This window comes from Loxodonta africana, chromosome 4, assembly GCF_030014295.1.
Source record: "Loxodonta africana isolate mLoxAfr1 chromosome 4, mLoxAfr1.hap2, whole genome shotgun sequence".
NCBI lineage: Eukaryota > Metazoa > Chordata > Mammalia > Proboscidea > Elephantidae > Loxodonta > Loxodonta africana.
This window is the reverse complement of record NC_087345.1, coordinates 163,343,666-163,371,600: the sequence shown is the minus strand read 5'-3', so window position 1 is coordinate 163,371,600 and position 27,935 is coordinate 163,343,666. Positions and strand designations below refer to the sequence as shown.

Genomic DNA, 27,935 nt, shown 5'->3' with positions numbered 1-27,935 from the left:
ATCAAAAGGTTGGTAGTTTGAATCCACCAGCCGCTCCATGGAAACCCTATGTGGCAGTTCTACTCTCTCCTATAGAGTCACTATGAGTTGGAATCGACTCGATGGCAATGGGTTTTTTTTTTTTTTTTGGTTTTTGGTGAGGTTGTGTATAACTTCCTTATTGCTAAAAAGAAGTGTTAAGATCTGTGGGTAGGTTGCTGTTTTTGAAATCATCTCAAACTAAAACGTTCAACTCTACAATCTTTTCTAACAATTTCCTTTTTTTAAAGTAGTGAGTTTAAAACTTTTGCGGCCTTAGTAAATAACTACTAAACATAATTTTGTTAGCCTTGCCACATTGTTATATTCAGGTTTGTCTGAAACTTGTTTTGAAGCATAATTCTTTCACCCAATGTGAGTAACCTGAGATACAATAGCATATTTGAGAAATGCTGATATCCCTCAGTATGTGGAAGTAAATTGGTTTCAGCAAAATTTCATATATCATGCCCGTTTCTTCTGTTGTAGAAGACAAGCTGGGCTCCTGCTAAGTGCTGGGGGATATTTTGTCCCTTTGTTAGTAGCACTATGGATAGGATCTTAGTATTGAACAGGACATTAGAAGTCATTTTGTATTTTGGCTATCTAGCCTATGCTTGGTTTTCTCTGTAATAGAGATATAGTTACAGCCTTTCTCATTGTTAGTGCTGGTTGTTAAAAGTTAACCTGTTACCTGTGGTTTTCATTCACTGGTGCTACATTTGCCTCAGATCAAATAGTGAAAGCAACAAGATGACTTCTCTGTAGTGGGAATTTTTATTTTTACAGAATTGAGAAACCAGAACACACAAATAAAAACAGGTAGTGATGTTTTTAGATAATGTACACATATGTGTATACTAACGTCATTTCTGAATTTGTTACTTCCTTAAGATTCATCCCATAAATTGCCAACGTTTAATGTTACTTTAGTTAACAATATAGTTTATAACATTGTAAACAGAGTTGGGAGCTGATTTCAAAAATGGCATCATATTTTGTAGGACCTTTCAGCTTTCTATTTATTTTTTGAAGCAATGACTTTTTACTGATTATATCATTATATTTAGTTGCTCTGTTTTCTGTTTTCAACCTGAAATTTCTAGTTTCTTGATGCAGAACATGAAATGTATCAGAAACTATTCCCCAGTAGTGGAGACTGGGCAGAAAAAGTTCTACATTAAAATCAGTGGGTGATCATCTGTCTGTTTTATGCTGATCATGTAGTAAGTAGCCTTCTGACCACTCACCTAGAGCAACTAGTGTTTTATACTGGAGAAGTAGGAATTATTTATAGGGCTGATTTAACAATCAATGTTAATCTTGAGGAAAAACAGGTTGGATTAATTTAAGTTATAAAGTTTCTTTTATTCTCAAGGCTCAAACATTGTTCAGACTCTGCACTGACCTTCAAATATGATAAAGCTCTTATTTTTAAGAAGATTGTATTATAATGCATTTATTTTACATGTAAATATACATACTCTTAAATAGCCAATTTGCAGACTGTTTCTTGGACTGTATCTAATGTAATGCTACTCAAGGTGTGGCCTGTGGACTTGTGCTGCTTTGCATTGTTGGTTACTGGTTTACAATGAAATAAATACAGAAATTGAGAGTGAGCATTTAGAATTTTTTTATACGAGTTTGACAGGATAATTTTATGCTTCTGAATCTAATAAACATAGAAGTTACATTTTATATGTCTTTGTGATTTTTTTATTTCATTTTCTGGTAATTTATCTGTATTATATTTTATCAGTTCTTGATGAATTGGTAATTAAAAAAAAAAAACCTTGATCTTTCACTGTAAATGGACAAGGATTTTATCTTCAATGAAAATTAGTAAAAATGATTTTTAAGGCTTTTATTTATTCACGAAAATTGTAGAACTATTTATAAAGTATTTTCACTAGTAAATTTTGGTACCTGATACCTTTCCAAAAACCAAACCCATTGCCATGGAGTTGATTCCAACTCATAGTGTCCGTATAGGACAGAGAAGAACTGCCCCATAGGGTTACCTAGGCTGTAAATCTTTACGGAAGTAGACTGCCACATCTTTCTTCCGCGGAGTGGCTGGTGGGTTTGAACTACTGATCTTTCAGTTAGCAGCCAAATGCTTTAATCTCAGCATCACCAGGGCTCCTTCGTAAATACCTTTAGGAAGACAAAATTGTAAAACTTACATAGATCATCCTGTATTTTTATTCTTAAAAAGCTGGATATTTTCCTGTACCTGAGAGTCTGAAACTAATTCAGTATATTCATTTCTTAATAGAAAATTGGAGATAATTATGTGTTTCTGGGGTCCGTTAGATATTCTTTAAAAAATGTATATACTTTGTAATGGATAATTCTGGTGATTTAAAAAAAAGAATTCTTATATTAGAAAATGAATTATTAAGCAGTTGGTTCAGCTTTGAAAAGCACTTAATACTTTGGGCATAGGTATGCTATAGAGAAAAAGAATTAAAATTTTTTTTTTAATTACTGCATTGAAGTATTCTTTTGAAATGGGAAGAAAACAGTGGACCCATTTCTGAAACTAAATCACAAAGTTTCCTGAAAGCAAGAAAAGACTTGATCACAGCGCATATTAATAAACATCTATAGCAAAGTTGAGCCTTAATTTTATGCAGATGTACATACAAAAAGAAGATAAAGGAAAAGTGGAAAGAGGATAAGCTTAAATTGTAGAGTCCAATTCCTGAAAGTTTTTTTGAGAACGGCAAATTTTTTTTATATTTGAAATCCCCTATTTACATGTTTTCTCTTATTTAATGCCCTATAGTTATTCTCTTCAGTTTTAATACCACCCAGGTGCTCTAAAATTCTAAAGTTTGGTAAATGATCGAGATATCTTTTACATCAGGTATTTATATTTGTACCATTTTTTAGAAGAGTTTCTGACATGGGTAGAAATCAGTTATAACAAATTATTTTTTAAAAAAATGTACAATATATCTTATGTTTCTTAATGAAAGGGAATTAAAAAGTCTCCTATGTTTTTCATGTATCAGTTTTTCCAGGCAAGTATTATTTAAAAGATTCTTCAAATTCTGTTTCCAGATGTCCTTTTTTTTTCTTATAGGGCTTAAAAACTTAAGTAAGTTGATCATTTATAAATACATAGCAAAGAAAAGAACAGGAAAATTATTTTAGCTTCTAAACCTGAAATACATTGCTGTTAAGATAAACAGTTCTTTGTTTGACATAAATAACAGATATCCAAACAAATGATTTCTTTCACTCTTACTTATTATTAAACAGCTGATGAGCCAAATCTAGTACGCAATGGGGGAAACATTCACTGGTAGTCATTGGTTTTCTTAGTATCTCTAAATAAATTATACAATTAAAAGTTATTATGCCACACATATATTTAAACAGATAATACATATACGTCTATGGCCAGAATCATATTAGGTTAAGCCGATATTCTTAACCTGAGTCATATGGAATAAAGAAAGTTTAGAAGCTATATTTAAAATCTTTAATGTGATATAAAAATGTATGCGTGAGATTAGGGGTATAGGAAAATTAGGATATGATTCAAAAAAATCTCTAAAAATATTTAGGATAAGATTCTGAACTCTGGCTGATAATTTTTGTCTCTTTTTTTTTTCTAGTCATAATCAGTGAATGTACTGACTATGCTTGAGGAAGTAATTTAAGGAGTATTTTTGTGGAAGTAGCACAGCAGAAATCAAATCAACTCCATACTCTGTTGTGGTCCATGTTGGAAAATAAATCTTTGGTCTGTCAACTAAAGATAGAGATGCTGACCTGGGAGTAAAGATCTGCAGAGGAAGACATTATGGAAAGATAGGAACAAATATTTGAATAGGATTGCAAGTACTTTCTCCCCTCTTGAAAAAATTAAAATCCTTTTATTTAAAAATGTTTATTAGCCTGCCTTGTAACTGAGAATTTCTTGTTTCTATTTGCTTTCTGGTTCCGGTGCTATTTTTGCAAATTTTCTTATTAAAAATCTTTCTATTTTAATGTCTATTGAAAAATGTTTTTTGTTGTTGTGGTGGTGGTGGTTTGTTTTCTTCCACTGACCTCCTTTAAACAACTTAGTATAAGAGGAGAATGAAGACACTAATTTTTTTTTTTTTTATGCTGGACTCAATATTTGGTTGTTTTTTTTTTTTTTTTTTTAATGTACTTGAGATGAAGGTTTACAGAACAAACTAGTTTCTCATTCAAAAGTTAAGTACACATAATTGTTTTATGACATTGGTTAACAACTCCACAACATGTCAACACTTTCCCTTCTCAACTTTGGGCTCCCTATTACCAGCTTTCCTGTTCCCTTCTGCCTTTTAGTCCTTGTCCCTGGGCTAGTGTGCCCCTTTAGTCTCGTTTTGTTTTATGGGCCTGTCCAATCTTTGGCTGAAGTGTGAACCTCAGGAGTGACTTCATTACTGAGCTGAAAGGGTGTCTGGGGGCCATACTCTCAGAGTTTCTCTAGTCTCTGTCAGGCCAGCAAGTCTTGTCTTTCTTTTTGAGCTAGAATTTTCTTCTACATTTTTCTCTACCTCTCTCCGGGACCATCTCTTGTGATCCCTGTCAGAGCAGTCAGTGGTGGTAGCCGGCCACCATCTAGTTGTACTGGACTCAGTCTGGTGGAGGCTGTGGTAGATGTGGTCCATTAGTCCTTTGGACTAATCTTGCCCTTGTATCTTTAGTTTTCTTCATTTGAAGATATTAATTTGTTAGATAATTTAGCTTTCAGAATAATAAAATTTGGAGAGCCACAAAGAGAGAATTTAACTAACTCATGGTCTTTATTTCATTTTGATTTGATGTTGTTAGGTGCCATCAAATCAGTTCTGACTCGTAGCGACCCTACGTACAACAGAACGAAACACTGTCCAGTCCTGTGCCATCCTCACAATCATTGGTATGCTTGAGCCCATTGTTGTAGCCACTGTATCAGTCCATCTCATTGAGGGTCATCCTCTTTTTCGCTGACCCCCTACTCTACCAAGCATGATATCCTTCTCCAAGGGCTGGTCCTCCTGATAACAGGTCCAAAGTATGTGAGATGAGATCTTGCCACCCTCATTTCTAATGAGCATTCTGGCAGTACTTCTTCCAAGACAGATTTGTTCATTCTTCTGCCAGTTCATGGTATATTCAATGTTCTTTGCAAACACCGTAATTCAGTGGCATCAGTTCTTCGTCTTCCTTATTCATTGCCAGCTTTTGCATGCGTATGAGGGAATGGAAAACACCATGGCTTGGGTCAGGCACACCTTAGTCTTCAAGGTAACATCTTTGCTTTTTAATGTTTTAAAGAGGTCTTTTGCAGCAGATTTGCCCAATGCAATGCATCATTTGATTTCTTGACTGTTGCTTCTGTGGGCATTGATTGTGGGTTTAAGTAAAATGAAATCCTTGAGAGCTTCAATCTTTTCTCCTTTTTTCATGATGTTGCTTATTGGTCTGGGTGTGAGGATTTTTGTTTTCTTTATGTTGAGTTGTAATCCATACTGAAGACTGTGGTCTTTGATCTTCATCAGTAAGTGCTTCAAGTCTTGTTCACTTTCAGCAAGTGATTGATGTGATAGTACAAAATTAAATTGATATAATTTTGAATTACATTATTTTTTTCACTTTCATTTGTAATAAAGCTGCCCAGTTAAGAAAACTTAGATATACTATAATGCTGAATAGCAAGAAATACAAATAGAAGTCAGTGAAATTTTAAAAATCTTCATGGTAACAGCAACAATTTAAGAAAGTAACTTTAATGCCTAAAATATTTTTAATTGTTTCTTCCAGTCTTAAAAATTTTATATAGATTCAGGCATAAGGAAAATCAGGAACTGAGTAAACTGGAAATTCTGTAGCAGAAAAAACATTATACTTTTTTTTATGAATCTGAAAAAAACTGGGAAAGAGCCAATGCTATGACAGGAGTTAATCATCAAAATTTTGTCTTATATAATACATAATTTTCTGGTCAGAGGATGGGTTTTGGCAATGGGGCATGGGAGAATGATTTCATTAATGCTATATCTGAAGCTCAATAATAGGGTGTCTTATAGTGAATTATATAGTAAACAGTTTTTGCTATCATAGCATGTGACGCTATTGTATACCGCATGTCTTAGTTATCTAGTGCTGCTATAACAGAAATACCACAAGTGAATGGCTTTAACAAAAAGAAGCTTATTTTCTCACAGTAAAGTAGGCTAAAAGTTCAAATTTGGGGTGTCAGCTCCAGGGCAAGGCTTTCTTTCTCTTTCAGCCTTCTCATCAGTCTTCCTCCAGACTAGGAGCTTCTCTATGGCGGGACCCTGGGTCCAAAGGATGTGCTTTGCTCCAGCACTGCTTTCTTGGTGGTATGAAGTCCCCCATCTCTGTTCACTTCCCTTTACTTTTATCTCTTGAGAGATAAAAGGTGATGCAGGCCATGCCCCAGGGAAATTCCGTTTACATTGGATCAGGGATGTGACCTTGGTAAGGGTGGTATTACAAACCTACCCTAATCCTCTTTAACATAAAATTACCATCATAAAATGGAGGACAACCACAGACTACTGGGAATCATGGCCTAACCAAGTTGACACATATTTTGGAGGGGCACAATTCAATCCGTGACACTGCATAAATGGAAAATGGGCCGTCAAAACTTTTACCAATTAAAATTTTTATACATATACCAAAAGAGTATATTTTCATTTTTAGGTATGTGTAAGAGTTATAAATAAATTTTATTATTTATAACTCTTACACATACCTAAAAATGAAAATATATGTGAAATAAATTGGTTAAAGTATTGCAGAAGTTCTTTGCATTCAGAATCCAATTCTTCAAATCAGTTTTTGAGTCAGTCATGGATGCTCAATTTTTCCACATGGAGTTCTTCTGTGCATAGTATTTCTAACAAGAATCTAGAACTCTTGGTGCCCAATTCTTAAGCCAATATTACAATTATGTAGAACTAGCCTACTTTGGAAATGTTGCCAAATACATCTGATTTCTCCCACTCTCCCCCTCTTTTTACAATTGTTGAGTTTAGGAATTAATAAAGTGTTCTTAGTACTGTCTCTTGGATTTTCTTTCAACTCAAGTTCTGTAACTTTTGGTGCTGGAACCTTGAAGGTTTGTGCATGCATAAGGAATGGCAACTACCTCATTATTACAACTTAATATTGCTACAGCAGCAGTTGTAAAATTCCAAAAATGTTAAGATGCATCCTGAATTTAGAGAGTTTAAAATATGGGGCACATGTGTATTTTAAACCATAGTGACTAAGAGCTCAGAGCTGGGTTGCTTTACTGTTTGCTAATTGTATGATCTTGGATAAGTCATTGATGCCATCTAAGCCTTAGTTTTCCTATCTATGAGATAAGTAGCCCTGATCTTTTTTTTTTTTATTGTGCTTTAAGTGAAAGCTTACAAACCAAGTCAGTCTCTCATACAAATATTTATATACACTTTGCTATATCCTCCTAGTTGCCCTGATGAGACAGCATACTCCTTCTCTCCACTCTGTATTTCCATGTCCATTCAGCCAGGTTCTGTCCCCCTTTGCCTTCTCATCTCCCCTCCAGACAGGAGCTGCCCACGTAGTCACATGTGTCTACTTGATCCAAGAAGCTCACTCCTCACCAGTATAATTTTCTATAAAAAATCCTATAGTCCAGTCCAATCCCTGTCTGAAGAGTTGGCTTTGGGAATGGTTCCTGTCTTGGGCTAACAGAAGGTCTGGGGACCATGACCTCCGGGGACCTTCTAGTCTCAGTCAGACCATTAAGGCTGGTCTTTTTATGAGAATTGGAGGTCTGCATCCCACTGCTCTCCTGCTCCCTCAGGGATTCTCTGCTGTGTTCCCTGTCAGGACAGTTGTCAGTTGTAGCCGAGCACCATGTAGTTCTTCTGGTCTCAGGCTCATGTAGTCTCTGGTTTACAAGGCCCTTTCTGTCTCTTGGCCTCATAATTACCTTGTATCTTTGGTGTTTTTTCATTCTCCTTTGCTCCAGGTGGGTTGAGATCAATTGATCCATCTTAGATGGGCGCTTGCTAGCATTTAAGAGCCCAGATGCCACTCTCCAAAGTGAGATGCAGAATGTTTTCTTAATAGATTTTATTATGCCAAATGACCTACATGTCCCCTGAAACCATGGTCCCCAAACCTCTGCCCCTCCTACACTGGCCTTTGAAGCATTTGGTTTATTCAGGAAAGTTCTTTGCTTTTGCTTTAGTCCAGTTGTGTTGACATCTTCTGTATTGTGTGTTGTCTTTCCCTTCACCTAAAATAGTTCTTGTCTACTGTCTAATTAGTGAATACTCCTCTGCCTTCCTCTCTCCCCACTCTCATAACCATCAAAGAATATTTTCTTTTCTATTTAAACTATTTCTTGAGTTCTTATAATAGTGGTCTCATACAGTATTTGTCCTTTTGCAACTGACTAATTTCACTCAGCGTAATGCCTTCCAGGTTCCTCCATGTTATGAAATGTTTCACGGATTCATCATTGTTCTTTATCAATGCGTAGTATTCCATTGTGTAAATATACCATAATTTATTTATCCATTCATCCATTGATGGGCACCTTGGTTCTGTCCATCTTTTTCTATTGTAAACACTGCTGCAATGAACATGGGTGTGCATATATCTGTTCATGGATATATTCTAAGGAGTGGGATTTCTGGATCATATGGTAGGTAGTTCTATTTCTAGCTTTTTAAGGAAGCACCAAATTGATTTCCAAAGAGATTGTACCATTTTACATTCCCACTAGCAGTGTATAAGTGTTCCAGTCTCTTTACAACCTCTCCAACATTTATTCTTTTGTGTTTTTTGGATTAATGTCAGCCTTGTTGGAAGGAGATGCAATTTCATTGTAGTTTTTTTTTTTTTTTTTAACTTTTATTAAGCTTCAAGTGAACATTTACAAATCCAATCAGTCTGTCACATATAAGTTTACATACATCTTACTCCGTACTCCCACTTGCTCTCCCCCTATTGAGTCAACCCTTTCAGTCTTTCTTTCGTGACAATTTTGCCAGCTTCCCTCTCTCTCTATCCTCCCATCCCCCCTCCAGACAAGAGTTGCCAACACACTCTCAAGTGACCACCTGTTATAATTAGCTCACTCTTCATCAGCATCTCTCTCCCACCCGCTGACCAGTCCCTTTCATGTCTGATGAGTTGTCTTCAGGGGTGGTTCCCATCCTGTGCCAACAGAAGGTCTGGGGAGCATGGCCGCTGGGATTCCTCTAGTCTCAGTCAGTTCATTGTAGTTTTGATTTGCATTTGTCTAATGGCTAATGATTGTGAGCATTTTCTCATGTATCTGTTAGCTACCTGAATGTCTTCTTTAGTGAAGTGCCTGTTCATATCTTTTGCCCATTTTTTAATTGGGTTATTTGTCTTTTTGTTGTTGAGTTTTTGCAGAATCATGTAGATTTTAGAGATCAGACGCTGATGGGAAATGTTATAGCTAAAAACTTTTTCTCAGTCTGTAGGTAATCTTTTTACTCTTTTGGTGAAGCCTTTGGATGAGCATAGGTATTTGATTTTTAGGAGCTCCCAGTTATCTAGTTTCTCTTCTGGTGTTCGTTGTAAGCAGCCCTGATCTTATAACTTGGTTATAAGGTTTCAATGATATGATGTATGTAATATATACAACTTAATGCATGTTAGCTATTACTTAGTTTCATGGGGAACTTTTATTGAGCTTTTTATGTATAAAAAAATTTTTTTTTTTTATTACTTTCTCTACATTTGAAGGAAATAGTAACTTGTACAGAGGAAAAGGTATTGCTAAATTACGGTAGCAAATGGCTGGGTAAAAATTCTGAAAATTTTTTCTGTTTGAACTTTAATTATTAGTGTAATGTAAAACTATTCAAATATCATGCATTTATAATTAAAGAATGGCATATATAGTGTGTCATTTTTTAATTTAAAAAAATTCCTAAATAATGGTGGATACATGGCTGCCAAGCTGGAAACAACAGTTACCAACTTTCTTGAAGGGTGGTTTTGCCTGTGATGTGGTTTTGGCAATGGCTTTTGAACAGAAGTCCGGTGTGACATTTCTGTGTTTTGCCTGAAGAAGGAATGCCTGGTGTGTTACAGAATTATAGTGCTGTTGGCCATGAGTTCAATGTTGATGAATTGACAATATCTATTAAATAAGTTCTTTTTTTTTTTTTTTAAACAGAAACACATACAAAACAAGGTTATATATTGATTGGCTGACAAAAATGTGACCAGAGACATGCAGAAACCTAACCCTATCTTTCCCCTAGAAGCAGTGGTTCAGTATTTGGTAATTGAGTGTTCTTGGCAACTTTATAATAATGAGAATTGACTATAACTGAATAAATAAATAGGGGATAAGGCATAGCTCTTCTTTACAGTAGAATCCCAATTAACAAATGTAGAAGGAATGACAAAAATAGAAAATCACAACCAGACAATTGCCACAGTAATAATTATTAAAAGCAAAAATTATCAGTGGATTCTAAAATTAGTTGGCAAAAATGTGCTGAGAAAGTATCTTCCCAGAAGATATTAATAGGAAAAATAGTAACTTTATAGTGGGCAAACCTGGCAAATACCACTTCAACCAAATGATCACTGTTAGCATTATGAGTAAAAAGACATATTAACATCATTTACCCACTAATATGATGCATGGAGGAATACACAGTATTACTTATGTGGTATTCTTGCCAACAGATGAGTAACTTCGATTTAATTATGAGAAAGCATCAGACAAACTAAAATTGAGGAACATTCTACAAAATAACTTACTAGTACTCTTTAAAAATGTCAAAATCAAGAAAGACTGAGGAACTGCCCACAAATTGGAAGTATCTACAGAGACATGAAAACTAAATGCAATGTGTGACCCCAGACTAGGAAAATTATGGTATTTTGGGACAGTTGGCAAAATTTGAATAAATCTGAAAATAATAGTATTGTATCAGTGTGAATTTTCTGCTTTCAATAATTGTGCTATGGTTATATAAGATGCTAACTTTAGGGACAACTGAAGCAAGAGTATATGTAGACTGTACTATTTTTGGAAACTCTTCTGTAAGTGTACAATTATTTCAAAGTAAAAAGTTAAAAAATAGTGCAAATGGCAGAAAAGCAGCAGATTAGACTCAGCTGAAGAAAGAATTAATGAACTGGAAGAGAGATCAGAGGAAAATGAATTGTGCTCAGAAAGACAAAGAGATGGAAATTTGATAGGTTGAAACATGGAAAATGTGAGAGATAGGGGACGTATATAATTGGAGTCCCAGAAGGTTTTAACGGAGAAAATGAGGAGACAATATTTAGAAAGATAATGGCTGAGATTTTTTTTTCCCGGAATTGTTGCAAAGTACCAGTACTTCTAAGAAACTCAGTAAATAATCAGTAGAAATATCGTAATAAAAGTGCAGGAGAATGAGAGAGAAATTTATAAAGCAACCAGAGGGAAAAGACAGATTATCTATCTACAAAGGAATGACAGACAGATTGAAGACTGCTCAGTAGCAGCAGTAGAGAAAAGAGTGAATTCTTTTCAGGGCACTGAGAAAAAATAACCTTAAAACTAGAATTCTAGAATTCTATACTCAGTGAAACTTTCAAGAAAAAGGGCAAAATAAAGACATTTCTTGATAAATAACAAAAATAGACTCTCTGAAGCAAATACTAAAGGGTATATTTTAGAGAGAAGGAAGATGACTATCAGATGGAATATTTGCTATGCAAGATGGAATACTAAGCAAACATATTGATAAATATGTAGGTAAACCCTAAACAAACATTGACTATATAGAAAGACAACTAATTTGTGGAGAGAGTAAATAGGCTAGAATTGAAATATTGGAAAACAACAGTATGTAAATTTGAAGGAAGTAATCACAGTTCAAATGCTCTAAGGTTGTTTTATTTTTATGGAGGCAGATAAAGATATCAAGTAACTGTAGTGATTGTTAAATTTAATATACATTTAAAATTTACTAGAAAACTGAATCAAACCTGTTGCCATTAAGTCGATTCCAACTTTTAGTGACCCTATAAAACAGAGTAGAACTCCCCCATAGGGCTTCCAAGGAGTGGCTGGTGGATTTAACTCCCCACCTTTTGGTTAGCAGGTGTAGCTCTCAAATCACTGCACCATCAGGGCTCCAGATTAACTAGAGTAGCCACTAAACGAATAGACAGAGCATGTGACTTAACAATAAGAGGAACTGGGGTGGGGAAGAATGTACGGAGAAGAAGTTAAAAACAAACACTCATTTCAAAAAATGGAAAGAAGGGAGAGGAAGAAGAGGAAAGACCAGAACATAGAAAATAGGTAGAAATAAATTCAAATATATTTAAATGCATTAAATGTAAAAGGATAAGCTACCCAGTTAAAGGCAAAATTTTTCTGAGTTAATTTTTTAAAAATGACAAAACTAAGATATGTGCTACTCAGTAGCGCTTGCTATTATACATAACAGTGTTCACAATTATATGAAGCAGATTTTTAGATAACAGTTTTCTTTAATAGCTGTAGTTAGTAGGATGTAGTTTGGTCACTTGAACAAAACTGATATGTCTTCAACTGATTGGTTGGTCCTTAATGAAAAGCAGGATTAAATCAGGGAACCACTTACTCTGATTCTTGCATGAATTTAAAACCATATTATTTTAAAACAAGAAAACTAAGGAAAATCAAATTTTAACTGGAGAGAAAATTGTGTTAGAAATTAGAAGCCTCATTTACCATTCAATTGTCTTATGATCTATTTTTGATATCTTACTTTTCTCATCTATTAAAATGAATAAGGAAACTGAATAATTTTAAAAGATGGTGGAATAATAGGAATTATTTTCAATGCTAAATTGAACATAGCAAAAAAAAATAAGTCAGTGATAAATAGAACAAAACAGTTGTCTTCAAGTTGATTTTGACTCACGGTTACCCCATGTGTGTCAGAGTAGAACTGTGGTCCATAGGGTTTTCAGTGGCTGATATTTTGGAAGTAAATTATCAGGGCTTTATTGCGATATGCCTCTGGGTAAACTCAAACCTCCAGCCTTGGGGCCAAGTGCGTTAACCATTTCCACCACCCAGGGACTCCTAGTAATAAAGTTGTTATTGTTAGGTGCCATCGAGTCTGTTCTGACTCACAGTGGCCTTATGTTCAGTAGAACGAAACACTTCCTGGTCCTGTACCATCCTCACAATCGTTGCTGTGTTTGAACCCATTGTTGCAGCTACTGTGTCAGACTATCTCATTGAGAATCTTCTTCTTTTTCGCTGACCCTCTACTTTGCCAAGCATGATGTCCGTTCCTCTCCAGGAACTGGTCCCTCTGATAACATGTCCAGAGTACATGAGATGAAGACTTGCCATCCTTGCTAATAAGGAGCGTGCTGGCTGTACTTCTTCCAAGACAGATTTGTTGGTTCTTCTCATAGCCCGTGGTACCTTCAATATTCTTCACCAACACCATAATAAAGTAGTATAAGTAGTAGGCTTCAGTTGCATCCTAGATGGATAAAATATACTTTAGGGTGAAATTAGAGCTCTGTCCATCTTTGAAGAATGTTTAAGAAATGGCAAGTCTTAATAATTGATTGGTATTCTTATATTAGTGTTTACAGTGAAGGAATAGTTTTACTATTCCTTTAACAAGTACTTAATAGGCTGCTTACTATCTGCCTAGTACAGCATTGGAGGTACAGCATTGAACAAAACAGACAAAATTCCTGCCTTTAAGGTGTTTACATTCTAGTGGAGGTGACAGACAATGAGTGAAACATTTATCGTATCAGATCTTTAAAATGCTATGGTGAAAAATAAAGCAGAGAAGGGCATAGGCTGTGTTAGGGGAGGGATTTGCAGTTTTAGAAGGGTAATCAGGGAGGTCCTCACAGAGGATGATATTTGAGCAAAGACCCAAAGTAGGGAGGAAGTGACCCATGGAGATACGAGGAAAACCATTCCAAGTGGAGGGATAAGCAAATGTAAAGGCTATGAGCAGGCGTGTGTCTAATGTGTTCTAGGAGCATCAAGGAGACAGACAGAAGTGTTGAGAAAGCCAGAGGAAAAGTGGTCAAAGGTGAAATCATACATAATGAGACCAGATCCTGGAAACCTCGAAGGCCATTCTAAGGATTTTGGAGGTTTGGATGAGATGTGTAAGGACTTTGGCTTTTGACCTAAATGAAATGGAAAACTGTTAGAGGTTTTTTGACAGAATCTGTTTCATGTTTTAAAGCATTACTGTGGTTGCTCTGCAGGATTTGCAAATGAACTGGGTGTAGACTGTGAGCAAAGAGGAGTCAAGGGCGACACTAAATGTTTCTTGAAGGTGAAATTCCATATGGAGATGGAATTCCAAATTTTAAGAGACCTGTATTAAATGGACTCCTCATCAGTATTTTTTAATGTATTCCACTTTTAGGAGAAACTAAAACATCTCAAAGATATCATACATTCATATCTTCGATGTCTGTTTTTGTTTTTACCATTAAACTGTCAGGATATGCAATGGAGTTGATCTAGAAAGGTTCATTCCTCATACCTTCCCTATGGACTATCCTGAAAAAATTGTAGTCTTTTGAGTGTGATGATCATTAAGTACTACAACAGTACATATTATCAAAATGAAAGAAGGAAGTTAATTATTTTTAGACCACCACAGGTAGATAAACTTTTAGAAAGAATTTCAGCAGCTAAATCTGAAAAATAAAATAATTTTAAATCTAATAGTTAAATATATCAGAAAAACCTAGTTTCTTCCATTTATATGAAATGTTCAGAAAAGGCAACTCCGCATGACAGAAAGCAGGTTGGTAGCTCCTTGGGGCTGAGGAGTTGAAATGAGCATTAGCTGCAAATGGGCATGAGGAATCTTTTGGGGGTGATAGAAATATTGTAAAACTAGATCGTGGTGATGGTCTCACAATTCTATAAATTTACTTTAAAAATCATTGAACTAGTCAGAATAGACTTGATGGTTTTTTGGTTTTTGTACACTTAAAACAGATGACTTTCATGGTGTGTAAATTATAACTCAATAAAGCTATTTTTTAAAAATGCATCAGAAAGGAAGAAGAAAGCAAAGCAAAACAAAAAACTCATTGCTCTGTCATCCTGATTAATTTATAAATACTTATATGGAGAATTTTTTGGTTAAACTTTTAAATTCCATTATAGTTTTAGGTCCAGGGCTTGGTAAAATTAGTGTTAAGTAGCATATCTTGTGTGGAAATGAATATTACAATAAAGCCCTGCAAAGAAATACATAAATGGACAGAAGCAGACATTAGTTATGCATTCTTTTACAGTACAACAAAAGGGCTATATTTGATGGTGGTACACATAGATGAAAGTAACTACATTGAAAAAAGTTCTAGAAGTATATGTGCCAAACTGATAACCATAGTTAATTTTGTTGGAAAGAGTAGGACTTAGTGGGAGTAATGTCTAGGGTATTAAGAGCTTGCAAGTGGCCATCTAAGGTACGTCTATTGGTCCCATCACGTTTGGAGCAAAGGAGAATGAAGAAAACCAAAGACAAGAAAAATATTAGTCCAAAGGACTACTGGACCACATGAACCACAGCCTCCGCCAGCCTAAGCCCAGATGAACTAGATGGTGCCCAGCTATTACCACTGACTCCTCTGACAGTGATCACAATAGAGGGTCCCAGACAGAGTGGGAGAAAAATTTAGAACAAAATTCATATTCACACACACACAAAAAGCCCAGACTTCCTGGGCTGACAGAGATTGGAGGAACCCCCGAGACTATGGCTCCTGAACCATGGTAACTCAGAACTGAAACCACTCCTGAAGTCTTCCTTTCAGCCAAAGTTTAGACAGGCCTATAAAACAAACGGTAACACACATGAGGAACTGCTTCTTAGTTCGATCAAGTATAAGAGACTAAATGGGCAACACCTGCCCAAAAGCAAAGCCAAGAAGGCAGGAAGGGACAAGAAAACTGACAAATGGACACGAGAACTGAGGGCGAAAAGGGAAATGGGGAGAGTGCTGACACAATGCAGGGACTGCAACCAATGTCACAAAACAAATTGTATATAAATTTTTGAATGAGAAGCTAACTCTCGCTGTAAACCTTCACCTGAAGCACAATCAAATTTTTTAAAAATCTCAGTGGAAAAACACATTGTTTTAAAAAATTTCATACAGTACAAAATAAATAAAGTAAAAGGTGATACTCTCAAACTTTGTCCGAGTCACATTTCCCAGAGGTAACTACCTTCAAAATTTTTGATTTTGATATATATCTGTTATTTTCTTGTTTCTTACTAAAAGTTTACCTCTCATTATGCTTTTTAAATTATATAACATGTCATCCTCTAAATACTAAGACTCGAAGCATGTTACTGTTCTAAACTATCTGTAGGCTAAAAAATTCTGTATTGTGGTAAGTAATTTAAAATTGGAGAAAACATTTCAGGTAAGCTGTTTCTGGAATGTTATAACAGATGTAAATTATTATTTTAATCAGTGATTCTCAACTGGGGGACATTTTTGGTGGTTACAATGTGGGGGCGGTAGAGGCTGGGGATGCTGTTAAACATCCTACAATGCGCAGAACAGCCCCCCACAACAAAGAATTGTCTAGCCCAAAATGTCAGTAGTGCCGAGGTTGAGAAAACCTGCTTTTTATGAAAGTAGTTAAGAGTGAGGATTACCTAGGCAGACTGCTTAGGTTTGTATCCAGCCCCACCACTTACTGTGTGACTACCCACCCCACCCCACTGCTGTCAAGTCGATTCCAACTCAGTGACCCTATAGGACAGAGTAGAACTGCCCCATAGAGTTTCCAAGGAGCGCCTGGCGGATTTGAACTGCCGACCTCTTGGTTATCAGTCGTAGCATTTAACCACTATGCCACCAGGGCTTCCACTGTGTGACTATAGTCAGTTTTAACCTCTCTGTGCCTCAGTTTCCTTGTCTGTGTAACAATAATAGTACCTATCGTATAGAGCCGTTGAGAGGGTACTTAATACATTTAATGCACATGAAAAGAACAATACCTAGCACATAGTAGGAATTCGGTAAATGTTAGCTACTATTGTTTAGTTGTTAATTTAACACGCAAATTCATATCTATAAACAAAGCCACAAAATTTTCAATTTCTCTATAGTTTCTCAGTAAAAAGTAATTCCTAATATTTTAAAATATAATCAAAAGACTAAAATCAGAGTATCCCAAAATAAAAGAAAAAAAATGACCCATTAATATGCATCTCAGCGATTTTGGAGGAGTTATGAAATGCAGTTTTGAAGCTAAGGTGGCTCTACATTCCTACATACTATTTCGTACACAATTTTTTTTTTAATATTTAAAAAAGTTATGAGTAATGATGCATGATGCAGAGCAGTGTCCCTTCAACTGAGACATTATTTCCTTGGTCTTTTTCCCCTGGGCTCTGCAGTTGTAGTCTTTGTTTCTTTGACAGTCCTAACTCTAGTAACGTAATTCAGGAAGTCTCCATTGATTAAAAAAAAAAAGAAAAGAAAAGAAAAAAGAAATATTTTTAGTAGTTTTTATTTGAATTCCTGACTTCGGTTTCCTCAGTGTTAAATTATTTTATCTTTTGTTAATAAATCAGTCTTAAATCCTTATTCTGGTCTTTGTCTATTCAGAATTTGGGGTGTTGAAGACATTTTTGGAAAGCACTGTTATGACAACATCCTGAGGGTACACAATGAAAGTGTTCAATTTCTCAAAATGCAGATTATTTTTAAAGGTAATAGGAAACACTAATTTTAGTCCTATCATTGTTTTATCTCGTCTTTCTTTTAATGCCTGCTGTAAGGTACTATAAAACTCATTAACTGAAATAATTCTGTGTGTGTTTCTCATTGCTATCCCTACCAGTAATTTATGAACTGTACTTATAGTAAAACATATCCTTAAACTAAATGAAGATTTAATTCAAAGTATTTTTATGTACCTTGCAAATACCAAGAAAAATGTCAGATTTAGAGACATTGTATAGTGCTATTTTCTAGAAACAGATGGCAACTTTATTTTCTCCATAATTTAAAAAAGATAATAAATGGTGCAGGAGAAAAGCACATGCTTATTTCTGAAACTGAAAAAATGGGGTGCTTGTGAGTGGTGTAAAATACATACATTTTTTTTTTTTAAAGTTCAGTTTTAGTTTTTTACCACTTGATGGCAGTGATGGAGCTAGAGCTACCCTAAGAAGGTTAGGGCAAGAATCATTATGAATAACAAAAGGGTAGATACAAAGGAAATTTCTGACATTTTAATATTATTCACATTTCTAGGTGATATTACTTATATTGCAAGGGACAGTAATAGGGGGAAAAGCCTCTAGATGGAGCTTCAGTACTTTCTAAGGGAGAATATTTGCTCTACCTTTCCAGATGCATGCTCTATATTGTTTTACATAATATATTTAATCCAGGATGGATGGATTAGAAAATATTTAGGATGAATATATGTCAGTTATAATTAGGGAAATTAATTCACTATGTCCAGTAATTATTTGAAAAGTGGCTATTTAAGTATCTTAAATTTCTATTTCATTATTAATGTCTGTATAAAGTATGTTTGAAGTCTTAGAGTGTATCTATCTAGTATTAGAATGAGCTTGCATATCTAACAAGTAAATAAAAGACAGTTTATTAATAAGAAATCAAATGCTTAAAATCAGTATTGCCCTATAATTAAACAAAACCATCTGTATTGTTAATCGTTATGCCTATGATAGTTGCACATTGGCATTTTTAAGAAAGCATAAGTATTTTTCCCAATTTTAGGTGGTTGAACTGTAGATAGTATGTATGTATATGCATTTATGTTTTTGAACTGGTTTCTGATTAAAAGTGACAAATTTATATAAATCAAGTCCTTTAGTTAGTGCTTTATCAGTAATGCGGCTGGCAGAGGGAAAAACGTTTTACTGTTAAACTAGTTGAGAGAAGCTTTGAGTTTCAGAATTGGTAGTCTTAACTATAATGGATTACTTGTAATTATTGCTCACATAAAAAATGTGGTATTTTTCACATTTATATTATGTGTATATTATAATGTAGGTTTGGGACATCTACGTATCGATGGTTTTTATCAAAATTAGTGTTATTTTCTGAAGTTTTTAGTAGATATTTCTTTGCACATAAGAGACTTCTGGGTTTTAAGATTTATGTAAATATCTAGCAAATTAGCTCTTCGTTAAATGAGAGCTGTTACTCTATTGTCTTGTTCTGCAGCATTTAGAATGAAAAACAGGTGGATTATTGAATACATTCAAAATGCTCTGTCTTGTATTAGAAGAGCTTGCATGTCTAACAAGCTAGTAAAATACATTTTATTAATAAGAAATCAGGTGCATAAAATCGATATCGCACCTTAATTGTTACGCTTGTTATCAATCAACATTTGTGTTCTTAAGAGAGCATAAATATTATTCCATTTTAATTCCCCAATTAAAAAAATTTAACTAAAAGCTTTAGGAATTTTTATGTATTCTTTTTTAAGAACATACTTTAAGTAGTGAATCTTCTTTAAATAGTGAATATTCTTACTCTCTCCGAGATGTTTTCCTTTTATAGTCAAATGAAGAATCCATTATCACTGTATATTAAAATGAGGTCATTTTCATTAGAAGAAAAACAGATGTGATTGTTCTCAGCACACTGTTGATTTTAGTGGCTATTCCTTTTGGAGTAACAAGAAAATTTGAAGCATGAATAGTAATTTTTCTTACCTTTCTACTACTGTGTCATTACATGGATTAATTCTGCTGCCTCATAAAGCATTTTAACAAGTATGTGCTATTGGTTTACAATTGATCTTTTAGGGTTCAAAACATTAAAGGAAAACCTTGGGTGATTTTGGTTTAGATTTGATATTAGGTAAGTGTTTTATGTTAAAAGAGAATGTATTACTGGAAAATCATATGAGAAGCATGCAAAATGGTTTGGGGTAGTTTTAATTTTTTTCAGTTTCTTGAATACAGTTCTTACTTATTCTCTATCAAGACAAATAGGTCACTGAAATGGAGTAGTTGACAGTAAGTTTTTATTATAACTTTTAATAATAGTGTTAGCAGCCATTAGTTAGTTTTCTTTTTGGCTAAGCAAATTCATTTCATGATGTGTATAAAATGAACTGAACTTGCACCATACACATAATTTGCTTGTTAATCATCTTAGTAGTAACAATCTCCCAGAAAGCTGTGTGTTGCTTTATTTGCTCTTTATCTGATTAAGTTTTTAGACTCTAGCAAGAAGGGAACATGTTTCAGAAACATCTCATAAATTTTTATAGTCACCTTTTTTTATTAATACCTTCTAAACAAATATAATTGCACTAAATTAGCTTTCAGTTGTGTAATGAAATTAACTTGAAAAAATATGACCATTGTTTTTCAAGGGTAGGAAAACCCCAAATCAAGAAACTTGTGCTACTACCAAGGTCTGTAAGTGTTAACCTTGTAATAGTAGTTACTAATGAAATAATTTAAAGGAATTACAGTTACATTTCAACTTGTTACAAGTTAGTTTTACATAGTTAAACTTTTTTTTTGTTTTAAGAGAAAGAATAAAGCCTGTTTGTCATTTGTTAAAATCACATAAGTTTAAAACTGTCTTTAATTTGGTGGAGGAAAACACCTTTATTTTATAGTCATTTAGGTTGTTAGGGGTGCGGGTGCATTTTCTCCTTTTTTAGCCAGCTATACTCTCACTGGAAACCCTGGTGGCGAGGTGGTTCAGTGCTACAGCTGTTAACTAAAAGAATGGCTGTTCGAATCCGCCAGGCACTCCTTGGAAACTCTATGGGGCAGTTCTACTCTGTCCTGTAGGGTCACTATGAGTCGGAATCGACTTGACGGCACTGGGTTTGTTTGGTATACTCTCATTATATAATGTCATGTCTATTATTTAAAGTTTGTTTCGTTTACTTTTTTTAATCTTCCCTGAAGTAGTGCCAAAACCTGCAATGACACATTGTTATTGACTAACTTCTTCTTGTTATAGAGCATTAGATGTGCTTTTAGTATTAGTGCTATAAACATTAACAGTAAACTTTGTGTCGATAAGACAAAAATAAATTAACCAGTTGAAAAAGACTATCGAACTTCTCATGTATTTCTTTTTCTAAACTAGTTTTAAAATAATTTTTCCTGAAGTGTAGTTTGTTGTTGTTATTAGGTGCTGTAGAGTCGATTCCAACTCATAGCGGCCCTCCATACAGCAGAATGAAATACTGCCAGATCCTGCACCATCCTCACAATCCTTGCTAAGTTTGAGTCCATTGTTGTAGCCACTGTGTCAATCCATCTCATTGGGGATCCTCCTCTTTTTCACTCGCCCTTTACGTTACCAAGTATGATGTTCTTCTCCAGGGACTGGTCTCTCCTGATAACATGTCCAAAGTATTGTGAGATGAAGTCTCACCATCCTCACTTCCAGGGAGCATTCTGGCTCTACTTCTTTCAAGACAGATATGTTCCTCCATCTGGAAGTCCATTCAATATTCTTTGCTAACACCATAATTCAAAGGAATCAGTTCCTCTTCAGTCTTCCTTTTTCACTGTTCTGCTTTTATGTGTATCTGAGGTGATTGAAAATACCATGGCTTGGGTCAGGCACACCTTAGTCTTCAAAGTGACATCTTTGCTTTTTATCACTTTAAAGAGGTCTTTTGCGGCAGATTTGCCCAATGTAGTGTAGTTAACAGATTTTTATTAACTTGTGTGTTAAAAGTATAATGATAAGCATACGGAAATCTATAGTAGTTATTATAAAAGCCAAAAACCAAACCTGTTAACATTGAGTTGATTCAGATTCACAGCAACCCTACAGGACAGGGAAGAACTGCCCCACAGGGCTTTCAATGAGGGCTGGTGAATTTGAACTGCCAACCCTTGGGTTAGCAGCCAAGCTCCAGCAGCTATAGTGCTTAATAAAGCACTATATGAAAGGTAAATAACATTAAATGAAAGGCCAAGCCTTTGTAAATAATTAATATATGTTTAATTTTTATAATCAAACTATTATTTTACTTAGTTTTTAATATAAATTTTATGTTAACAGTCTTAAGTGAAATGTCCCTGATTTATAAAACGTATCTATTTAGATCCAAATACAGGAATGGTATTCTGCAAAAATTGTGGTTGTGTGTATATTCTCAAATTCATCGATACTTAAAAAGTTAGGTGATGTCTAAAAAAAAGAAACTTCAATACGAATTTAAAAAAACTCGTTGCCATCAAGTTAATTCTGACTCATAGCTACCCTATAGGACAGAGTAGAACTGCCCCATAGAGTTTCCAAGGAGTGCCTGGCGGATTCAAACTGCCAACTTTTAATTAGCGGCCATAGCACTTAACCACTACACCACCAGTGTTCCCCAGTGTGAATTAGTAGCTTATTAATGAAGGTTAGGTAAAAAATAAAGTTATGTCATATGAAGCAAAGTTTGTATAAAGTATGTAGAGTGAACTATATATGAATATAATTTTAATTTATATTTCTTTTATATATATATTTTGAGACACATTGAGGATAATGAAATCATTCGTTGTATTATGAATATGAAAAATAGTAATGTAAACATTAGGAACTGTATTGAAAATGTTTAACTTTTATATTCATCTAGTCTATAAATGTCAGCAAAATAATATATCTTTTTATTTTTTAATAGTTTGGTAATACCTTAAAGAAATCTGTGTTGACTTAGTCTGCTTGCAAAATTACTAATTACTAAAGATATTAATTAATAGTTAAGTAAATTCATGCAACTGAATATAATCGTTCAGAAATTTTCTATATATAGTGGTATATATGTGTTAAACTACATTATCAAAATGCATGTATTTGAATTAAATCCACTGATTTAGGTTATTTTTATATGTTATGGTTTAAAACTTTGATCCCAGACCTGATACGTACACTAGTTTCAAAATGTTGAAATTGAAATATTTAGTTTTTGCTTTTAGCGTTCATCTTAGATTTTATCTGTTAGGTATTTGAATTGAGAGTAGATTTACGTGTGTCTTATTTAATCCTTTTGTTTTTAGTTATTCAGCTTGTTAAAAATGAAGTTTATTTCGTTCTGTTGTACATAGGGTTGCTGTGAGTCAGAACCGACTTGACAGCACCTAACAACAACAACATTCTAGAATCAAAAAGCATGTCTGTTTTTAAAACTGTCATAGACTTGTCATATTTGTTTAGAATATTTTCCCAATTCTGAAATTGTAATTAATGAAGAAGAGTAAATGTTTTATATGTCGAATGGACATGTATTATGTGTATATAAAGAAGCTAATGAAATAACCCCCCACGTGTCTGTCAGTTTGTCGTACTGTGGGGGCTTGCATGTTGCTGTGATTATGGAAGCTATGTCACTGGTATTCAGATACTAGCAGGGTCAACCATGGAGGACAGGTTTCAGCTGAGCTTCCAGACTAAGACAGACTAGGAAGAAGGACTTGGCAGTCTACTTCTGAAAAGCATTAGCCAGTGAAAACCTTATGAATAGCAGCAGAATGTTGTCTGATACAGTGCTGGCAGATGAGCCCCCCAGGTTGGAAGGCACTCAAAAGATGACTAGGGAAGAGCTGCTTCCTCAAAGTAGAGTCGGCCTTAATGACGTGGATGGACTAAAGCTTTTGGGACCTTCATTTGCTGATGTGGCAGGACTCAAATTGAGAAGAAACAGCTGCAAACATCTGTTAATAATCAGAACCTAGAATGTACGAAGTATGAATCTAGGAAAATTGGAAATCGTCAAAAATGAAAAGAAACACACAAACATTAATATCCTAGGGATTAGTGCACTGAAATGGCCTGGTATTGGCCATTTTGAATCGGACAATCGTATAGTCTACTATGCTGGGAATGACAACTCGAAGGGGAATGGCGTTGCATTCATCGTCAAAAAGAACGTTTCAAGATCTATCCTGAAGTACAATGCTGTCAGTGATAGGATAATATCCATATGCCTACAAGGAAGGCCAGTTAATACGACTATTATTCAAATTTACACACCAACCACTAGGGCCAAAGTTGAAGAAATAGAAGGTTTTTATCAGCTGCTGCAGTCTGAAATTGACTGAACATGCAATCAAGATGCATTGATAATTACTGGTGATTGGAATGTGAAAGCTGGAAACAAAGAAGAAGGATCAGTAGTTGGAAAATATGGCCTTGATGATAGAAACAATGCTGGAGATCGAATGATAGAATTTTGCAAGACCAATGACTTCTTCACTGCAAATACCTTCTTCCACCAACATAAACAGTGACTATACACGTGGACCTCACCAAATGGAACACACAGAAACCAAATTGACTACATCTGTGGAAAGAGATGATGGAAAAAACTCAATATCATCAGTCAGAACAAAGTCAGGGGCCGATTGTGGAACAGACCATCAATTGCTCATATGCAAGTTCAAGCTGAAACTGAAGAAAATCAGAGCAAGTCCACGAGAGCCAAAATATGACCTTGAGTGAATTTAGAGACCATCTGAAGAAAAGATTTGAAGCACTGAACACTAGTGACCGAAGATGAGACAAGTTGTGGAATGGCATCGAGAACATCATACATGAAGAAAGCAAGAGGTCATTGAAAAGACAGGAAAGAAAGAAAAGACCAAGATGGATGTCAGAGGAGACTGTGAAACTTGCTCTCAAACATCGAGCAGCTAAAGCAAAAGGAAGAATTGATGAAGTAAAAGAACTGAACAGAAGATTTCAAAGGGCATTTCGACAAGACAAAGTATTATAATGACGTGCAGAGAGCTGGAGATGGAAAACCAAAAGGGAGGAACACACTCGGTGTTTCTCAAGCTGAAAGAATTAAAGAGAAAATTCAAGCCTTGAGTTGCTATAATGAACGATTCCACGGGAAAAACATTAAATGATGCAGGAAGCATCAAAAGAAGATGGAAGGAATACACAGAGGCATTATACCAAAAAGAATTAGTCGATGTTCAACCATTTCAAGAGGCGGCATATGATCAGGAACCGATGGTACTGAATGAACAGGTTCAAGCTGCTCTGAAGGAACTAGTGAAAAACAAGGCCCCAGGAACCAATGGAATATCAACTGAGGTGCTTCAACAAACAGATGCAGCACTGGAGGTGCTCACGTGTCCATGCCAAGAAATGTGGAAGACAGCTTCATGACCAACTGACTGGAAGAGGTCCATATTTATGCTTATTCCCAAGAAAGGTGATCCAACCAAATGTGGAAATTAAACAACAATATCATTAATATCACACGCAAGCAAAATTTTGCTGAAGATTATTCAAAAACAGCTGCAGCAGTATATCGACAGGGAACTGCCAGAAATTCAGGCCTGTTTCAGAAGAGGACGTGGAACCAGGGATATCATTGTTGATGTCAGATGGATTCTGGCTGAAAGCAGAGAATACCAGAAGGATGTTTACCTGTGTTTTATTGACTATGCAAAGGCATTCATCTGTGTGGATCATAACAAACTATGGATATCATTGCGAAGAATTGGAATTCCAGAACGCTTAATTGTGCTCATGAGGAACCTTTATATAGATCAAGAGGCGGTTGTTTGGACAGAACAAGGGGATACTGTGTGGTTTACAGTCAGGAAAGGTGTGTGTCAGGGTTGTATTCTTTTACCATACCTATTCAATCTGTATGCTTAGCAAATAATCCGAGAAGCTGGACTATATGAAGAACGGGGCTTCAGGATTGGAGGAAGATTCATTAACAACCTGCGTTATGCAGATGACACAACCTTGCTTGCTGAAAGTGAAGAGGACTTGAAGCACTTACTAATGAAGATCGAAGACCACAGCCTTCAGTACGGATTGCACCTCAACATAAAGAAAACAAAAATCCTCACAACTGGACCAATGAGCAACATCATGATAAACGGAGAAAAGATTGAAGATGTCAAGGATTTCATTTGACTTGGATCCACAATCAACAGCCATGGAAGCAGCAGTCAAGAAATCAAAAGATGCATTGCATTGGGTAAATCTGCTGCAAAGGACCTCTTCAAAGTGTTGAAGAGCAAAGATGTCACCTTGAAAACTAAGGTGCGCCTGACCCAAGCCATGGTATTTTCGATTGCATCATATGCATGTGAAAGCTGGACAATGAATAAGGAAGACCAAAGAAGAATTGTGGTGCTGGCGAAGAATATTGAATATACCACGGACTGCCAAAAGAATGAACAAATCTGTCTTAGAAGAAGTACAGCCAGAATGCTCCTTAGAGGCAAGGATGGAGAGACTACGTCTTACATACTTTGGACATGTTGTCAGGAGGGATGAGTCTGTGGAGGACACCATGCTTGGCAGAGTACAGGGTCAGCAGAAAAGAGGAAGGCCCTCACCGAGGTGGATGACACAGTGGCTACAACAATGAGCTCAAGCATAGCAGCGATTGTAAGGATGGCTCAGGACCTGGCAGTGTTTCGTTCTGTTGTGCATAGGGTTGCTATGAGTTGGAACCGACTCAATGGCACCTAACAAGAACAATGAAATAACATTTGGGGTTAATTCATAAAGTTTATTTTCTTATAGGCTAAAATAAATACTGCATTTAAAAATGAATAAATTTTATCCTAAGGGGTTTGAGGTTTTGGTATGAAAAGCCGTAGTTTAAATAAACCTTTTTATACTAAAAAGCTTAATATGTTACAGTTTATAAATTATAACAACATTTAAGTAATTAATTGGTTATAATTATTTGACTACTTCATAAAAACCCCAAAAATGATATGGCTTAGAGTAATAAACAATGAAACTAAAATTGATCAGTAAATCTAAGAATTTGGGGTACTTTGTCTATGTATTATTACCCTAAAGCTTTGTTCATCATCTTAAGAGTTGTCAGAGGGAACGTTTAAGTTTAGATATCCTAACATTTAATATAGATCTAGTAGCCATGTTTATTATTGAAATTAATATTTATTTTAGAAAGCTAGGAATCATGCCTGGTATGCTGCTTTGCATGTACAATAGTCATAATTATTAAAAAAGGCTTTCAGAATAGAGGATTAAGGAAATTTTCTGGACTAAACTCCTGATTTCTTGGTTTCATACTTTTCTTTGTATATGCTAGTCACTCTTTCTGATTTATTATATACAAATGATTATATAACACTATCTTGAAGTTTTTAAAAATTTTTATTGTGCTTTAAGTGATAGATTACAAGTCAGTCTCTCACATAAATTTATATACACCTTGCTACATACTCCCAATTGCTCTCCCCGTGATGAGACAGCCTGCTCCCTCCCTCCACTCTCTCTTTTTGTGTCCATTTAGCCAGTTTCTAACCCCCTCTACCCTCTCATCTCCCCTCCATGCAGGAGATGGCAACATAGTCTCAGGTGTCCACCTGATCGAAGAAGCTCACTCCTCACGGCATCCCTCTCCAACTCACTGCCCAGTCCAATCCCTGTCTGAAGAGTTGGTTTTGGGAATGATTCCTGTCCTGGGCCAACAGAAGGTCTGGGGGCCATGACCATCAAGGTCCTTGTAGTCTCAGACCATTAAGTCTGGCCTTTTTATGAAAATTTGGGGTCTGCATCCTACTGCACTTCTGCTTCTTCAGGGGTTCTCTGTTGTGTTCCGTGTCAGGGAAGTCATCGGTTGTAGCCGGGCACCATCGAGTTCTTCTAGTCTCAGGCTAATGTAGTCTCTGGTTTATGTGGACCTTTCTGTCTCTTGGGCTCATACTTACCTTGTGTCCTTGGTGTTCTTCGTTCTTCTTTGATCCAGGTGGCTGGAGACCAATTGATGCATCTTAGATGGCCACTTGCTAGCATTTAAGACCCCAGATGCCACCCTCCAAAGTGGGATGCAGAATGTTTTCTTAACAGATTTTATTATGCCAATTGACTTAGAAGTCCCCTGAAACCATGGTCCCCAAACC

General features: G+C 35.4%; 1 protein-coding gene across 3 annotated transcripts in view; it reads left to right on the top strand.

Moving 5' to 3' along the window:
• The window catches only part of DNAJC1 (DnaJ heat shock protein family (Hsp40) member C1), a 334,787-nt gene that overhangs the window by 64,677 nt on the left and 242,175 nt on the right, over nt 1-27,935 (top strand). Inside the window, exon 1 of one of the 3 annotated variants that reach the window (XM_023548868.2) lies at nt 17,668-17,774. The exons of the other annotated variants lie outside the window; for them this stretch is intronic. Within the exon in view, the coding sequence (XP_023404636.1) occupies nt 17,733-17,774 (42 nt within the window). The 5' untranslated portion in view covers nt 17,668-17,732. Of the gene's footprint in view, nt 1-17,667; nt 17,775-27,935 lie in introns of those variants that run through there. 3 annotated transcript variants of the gene reach the window in all.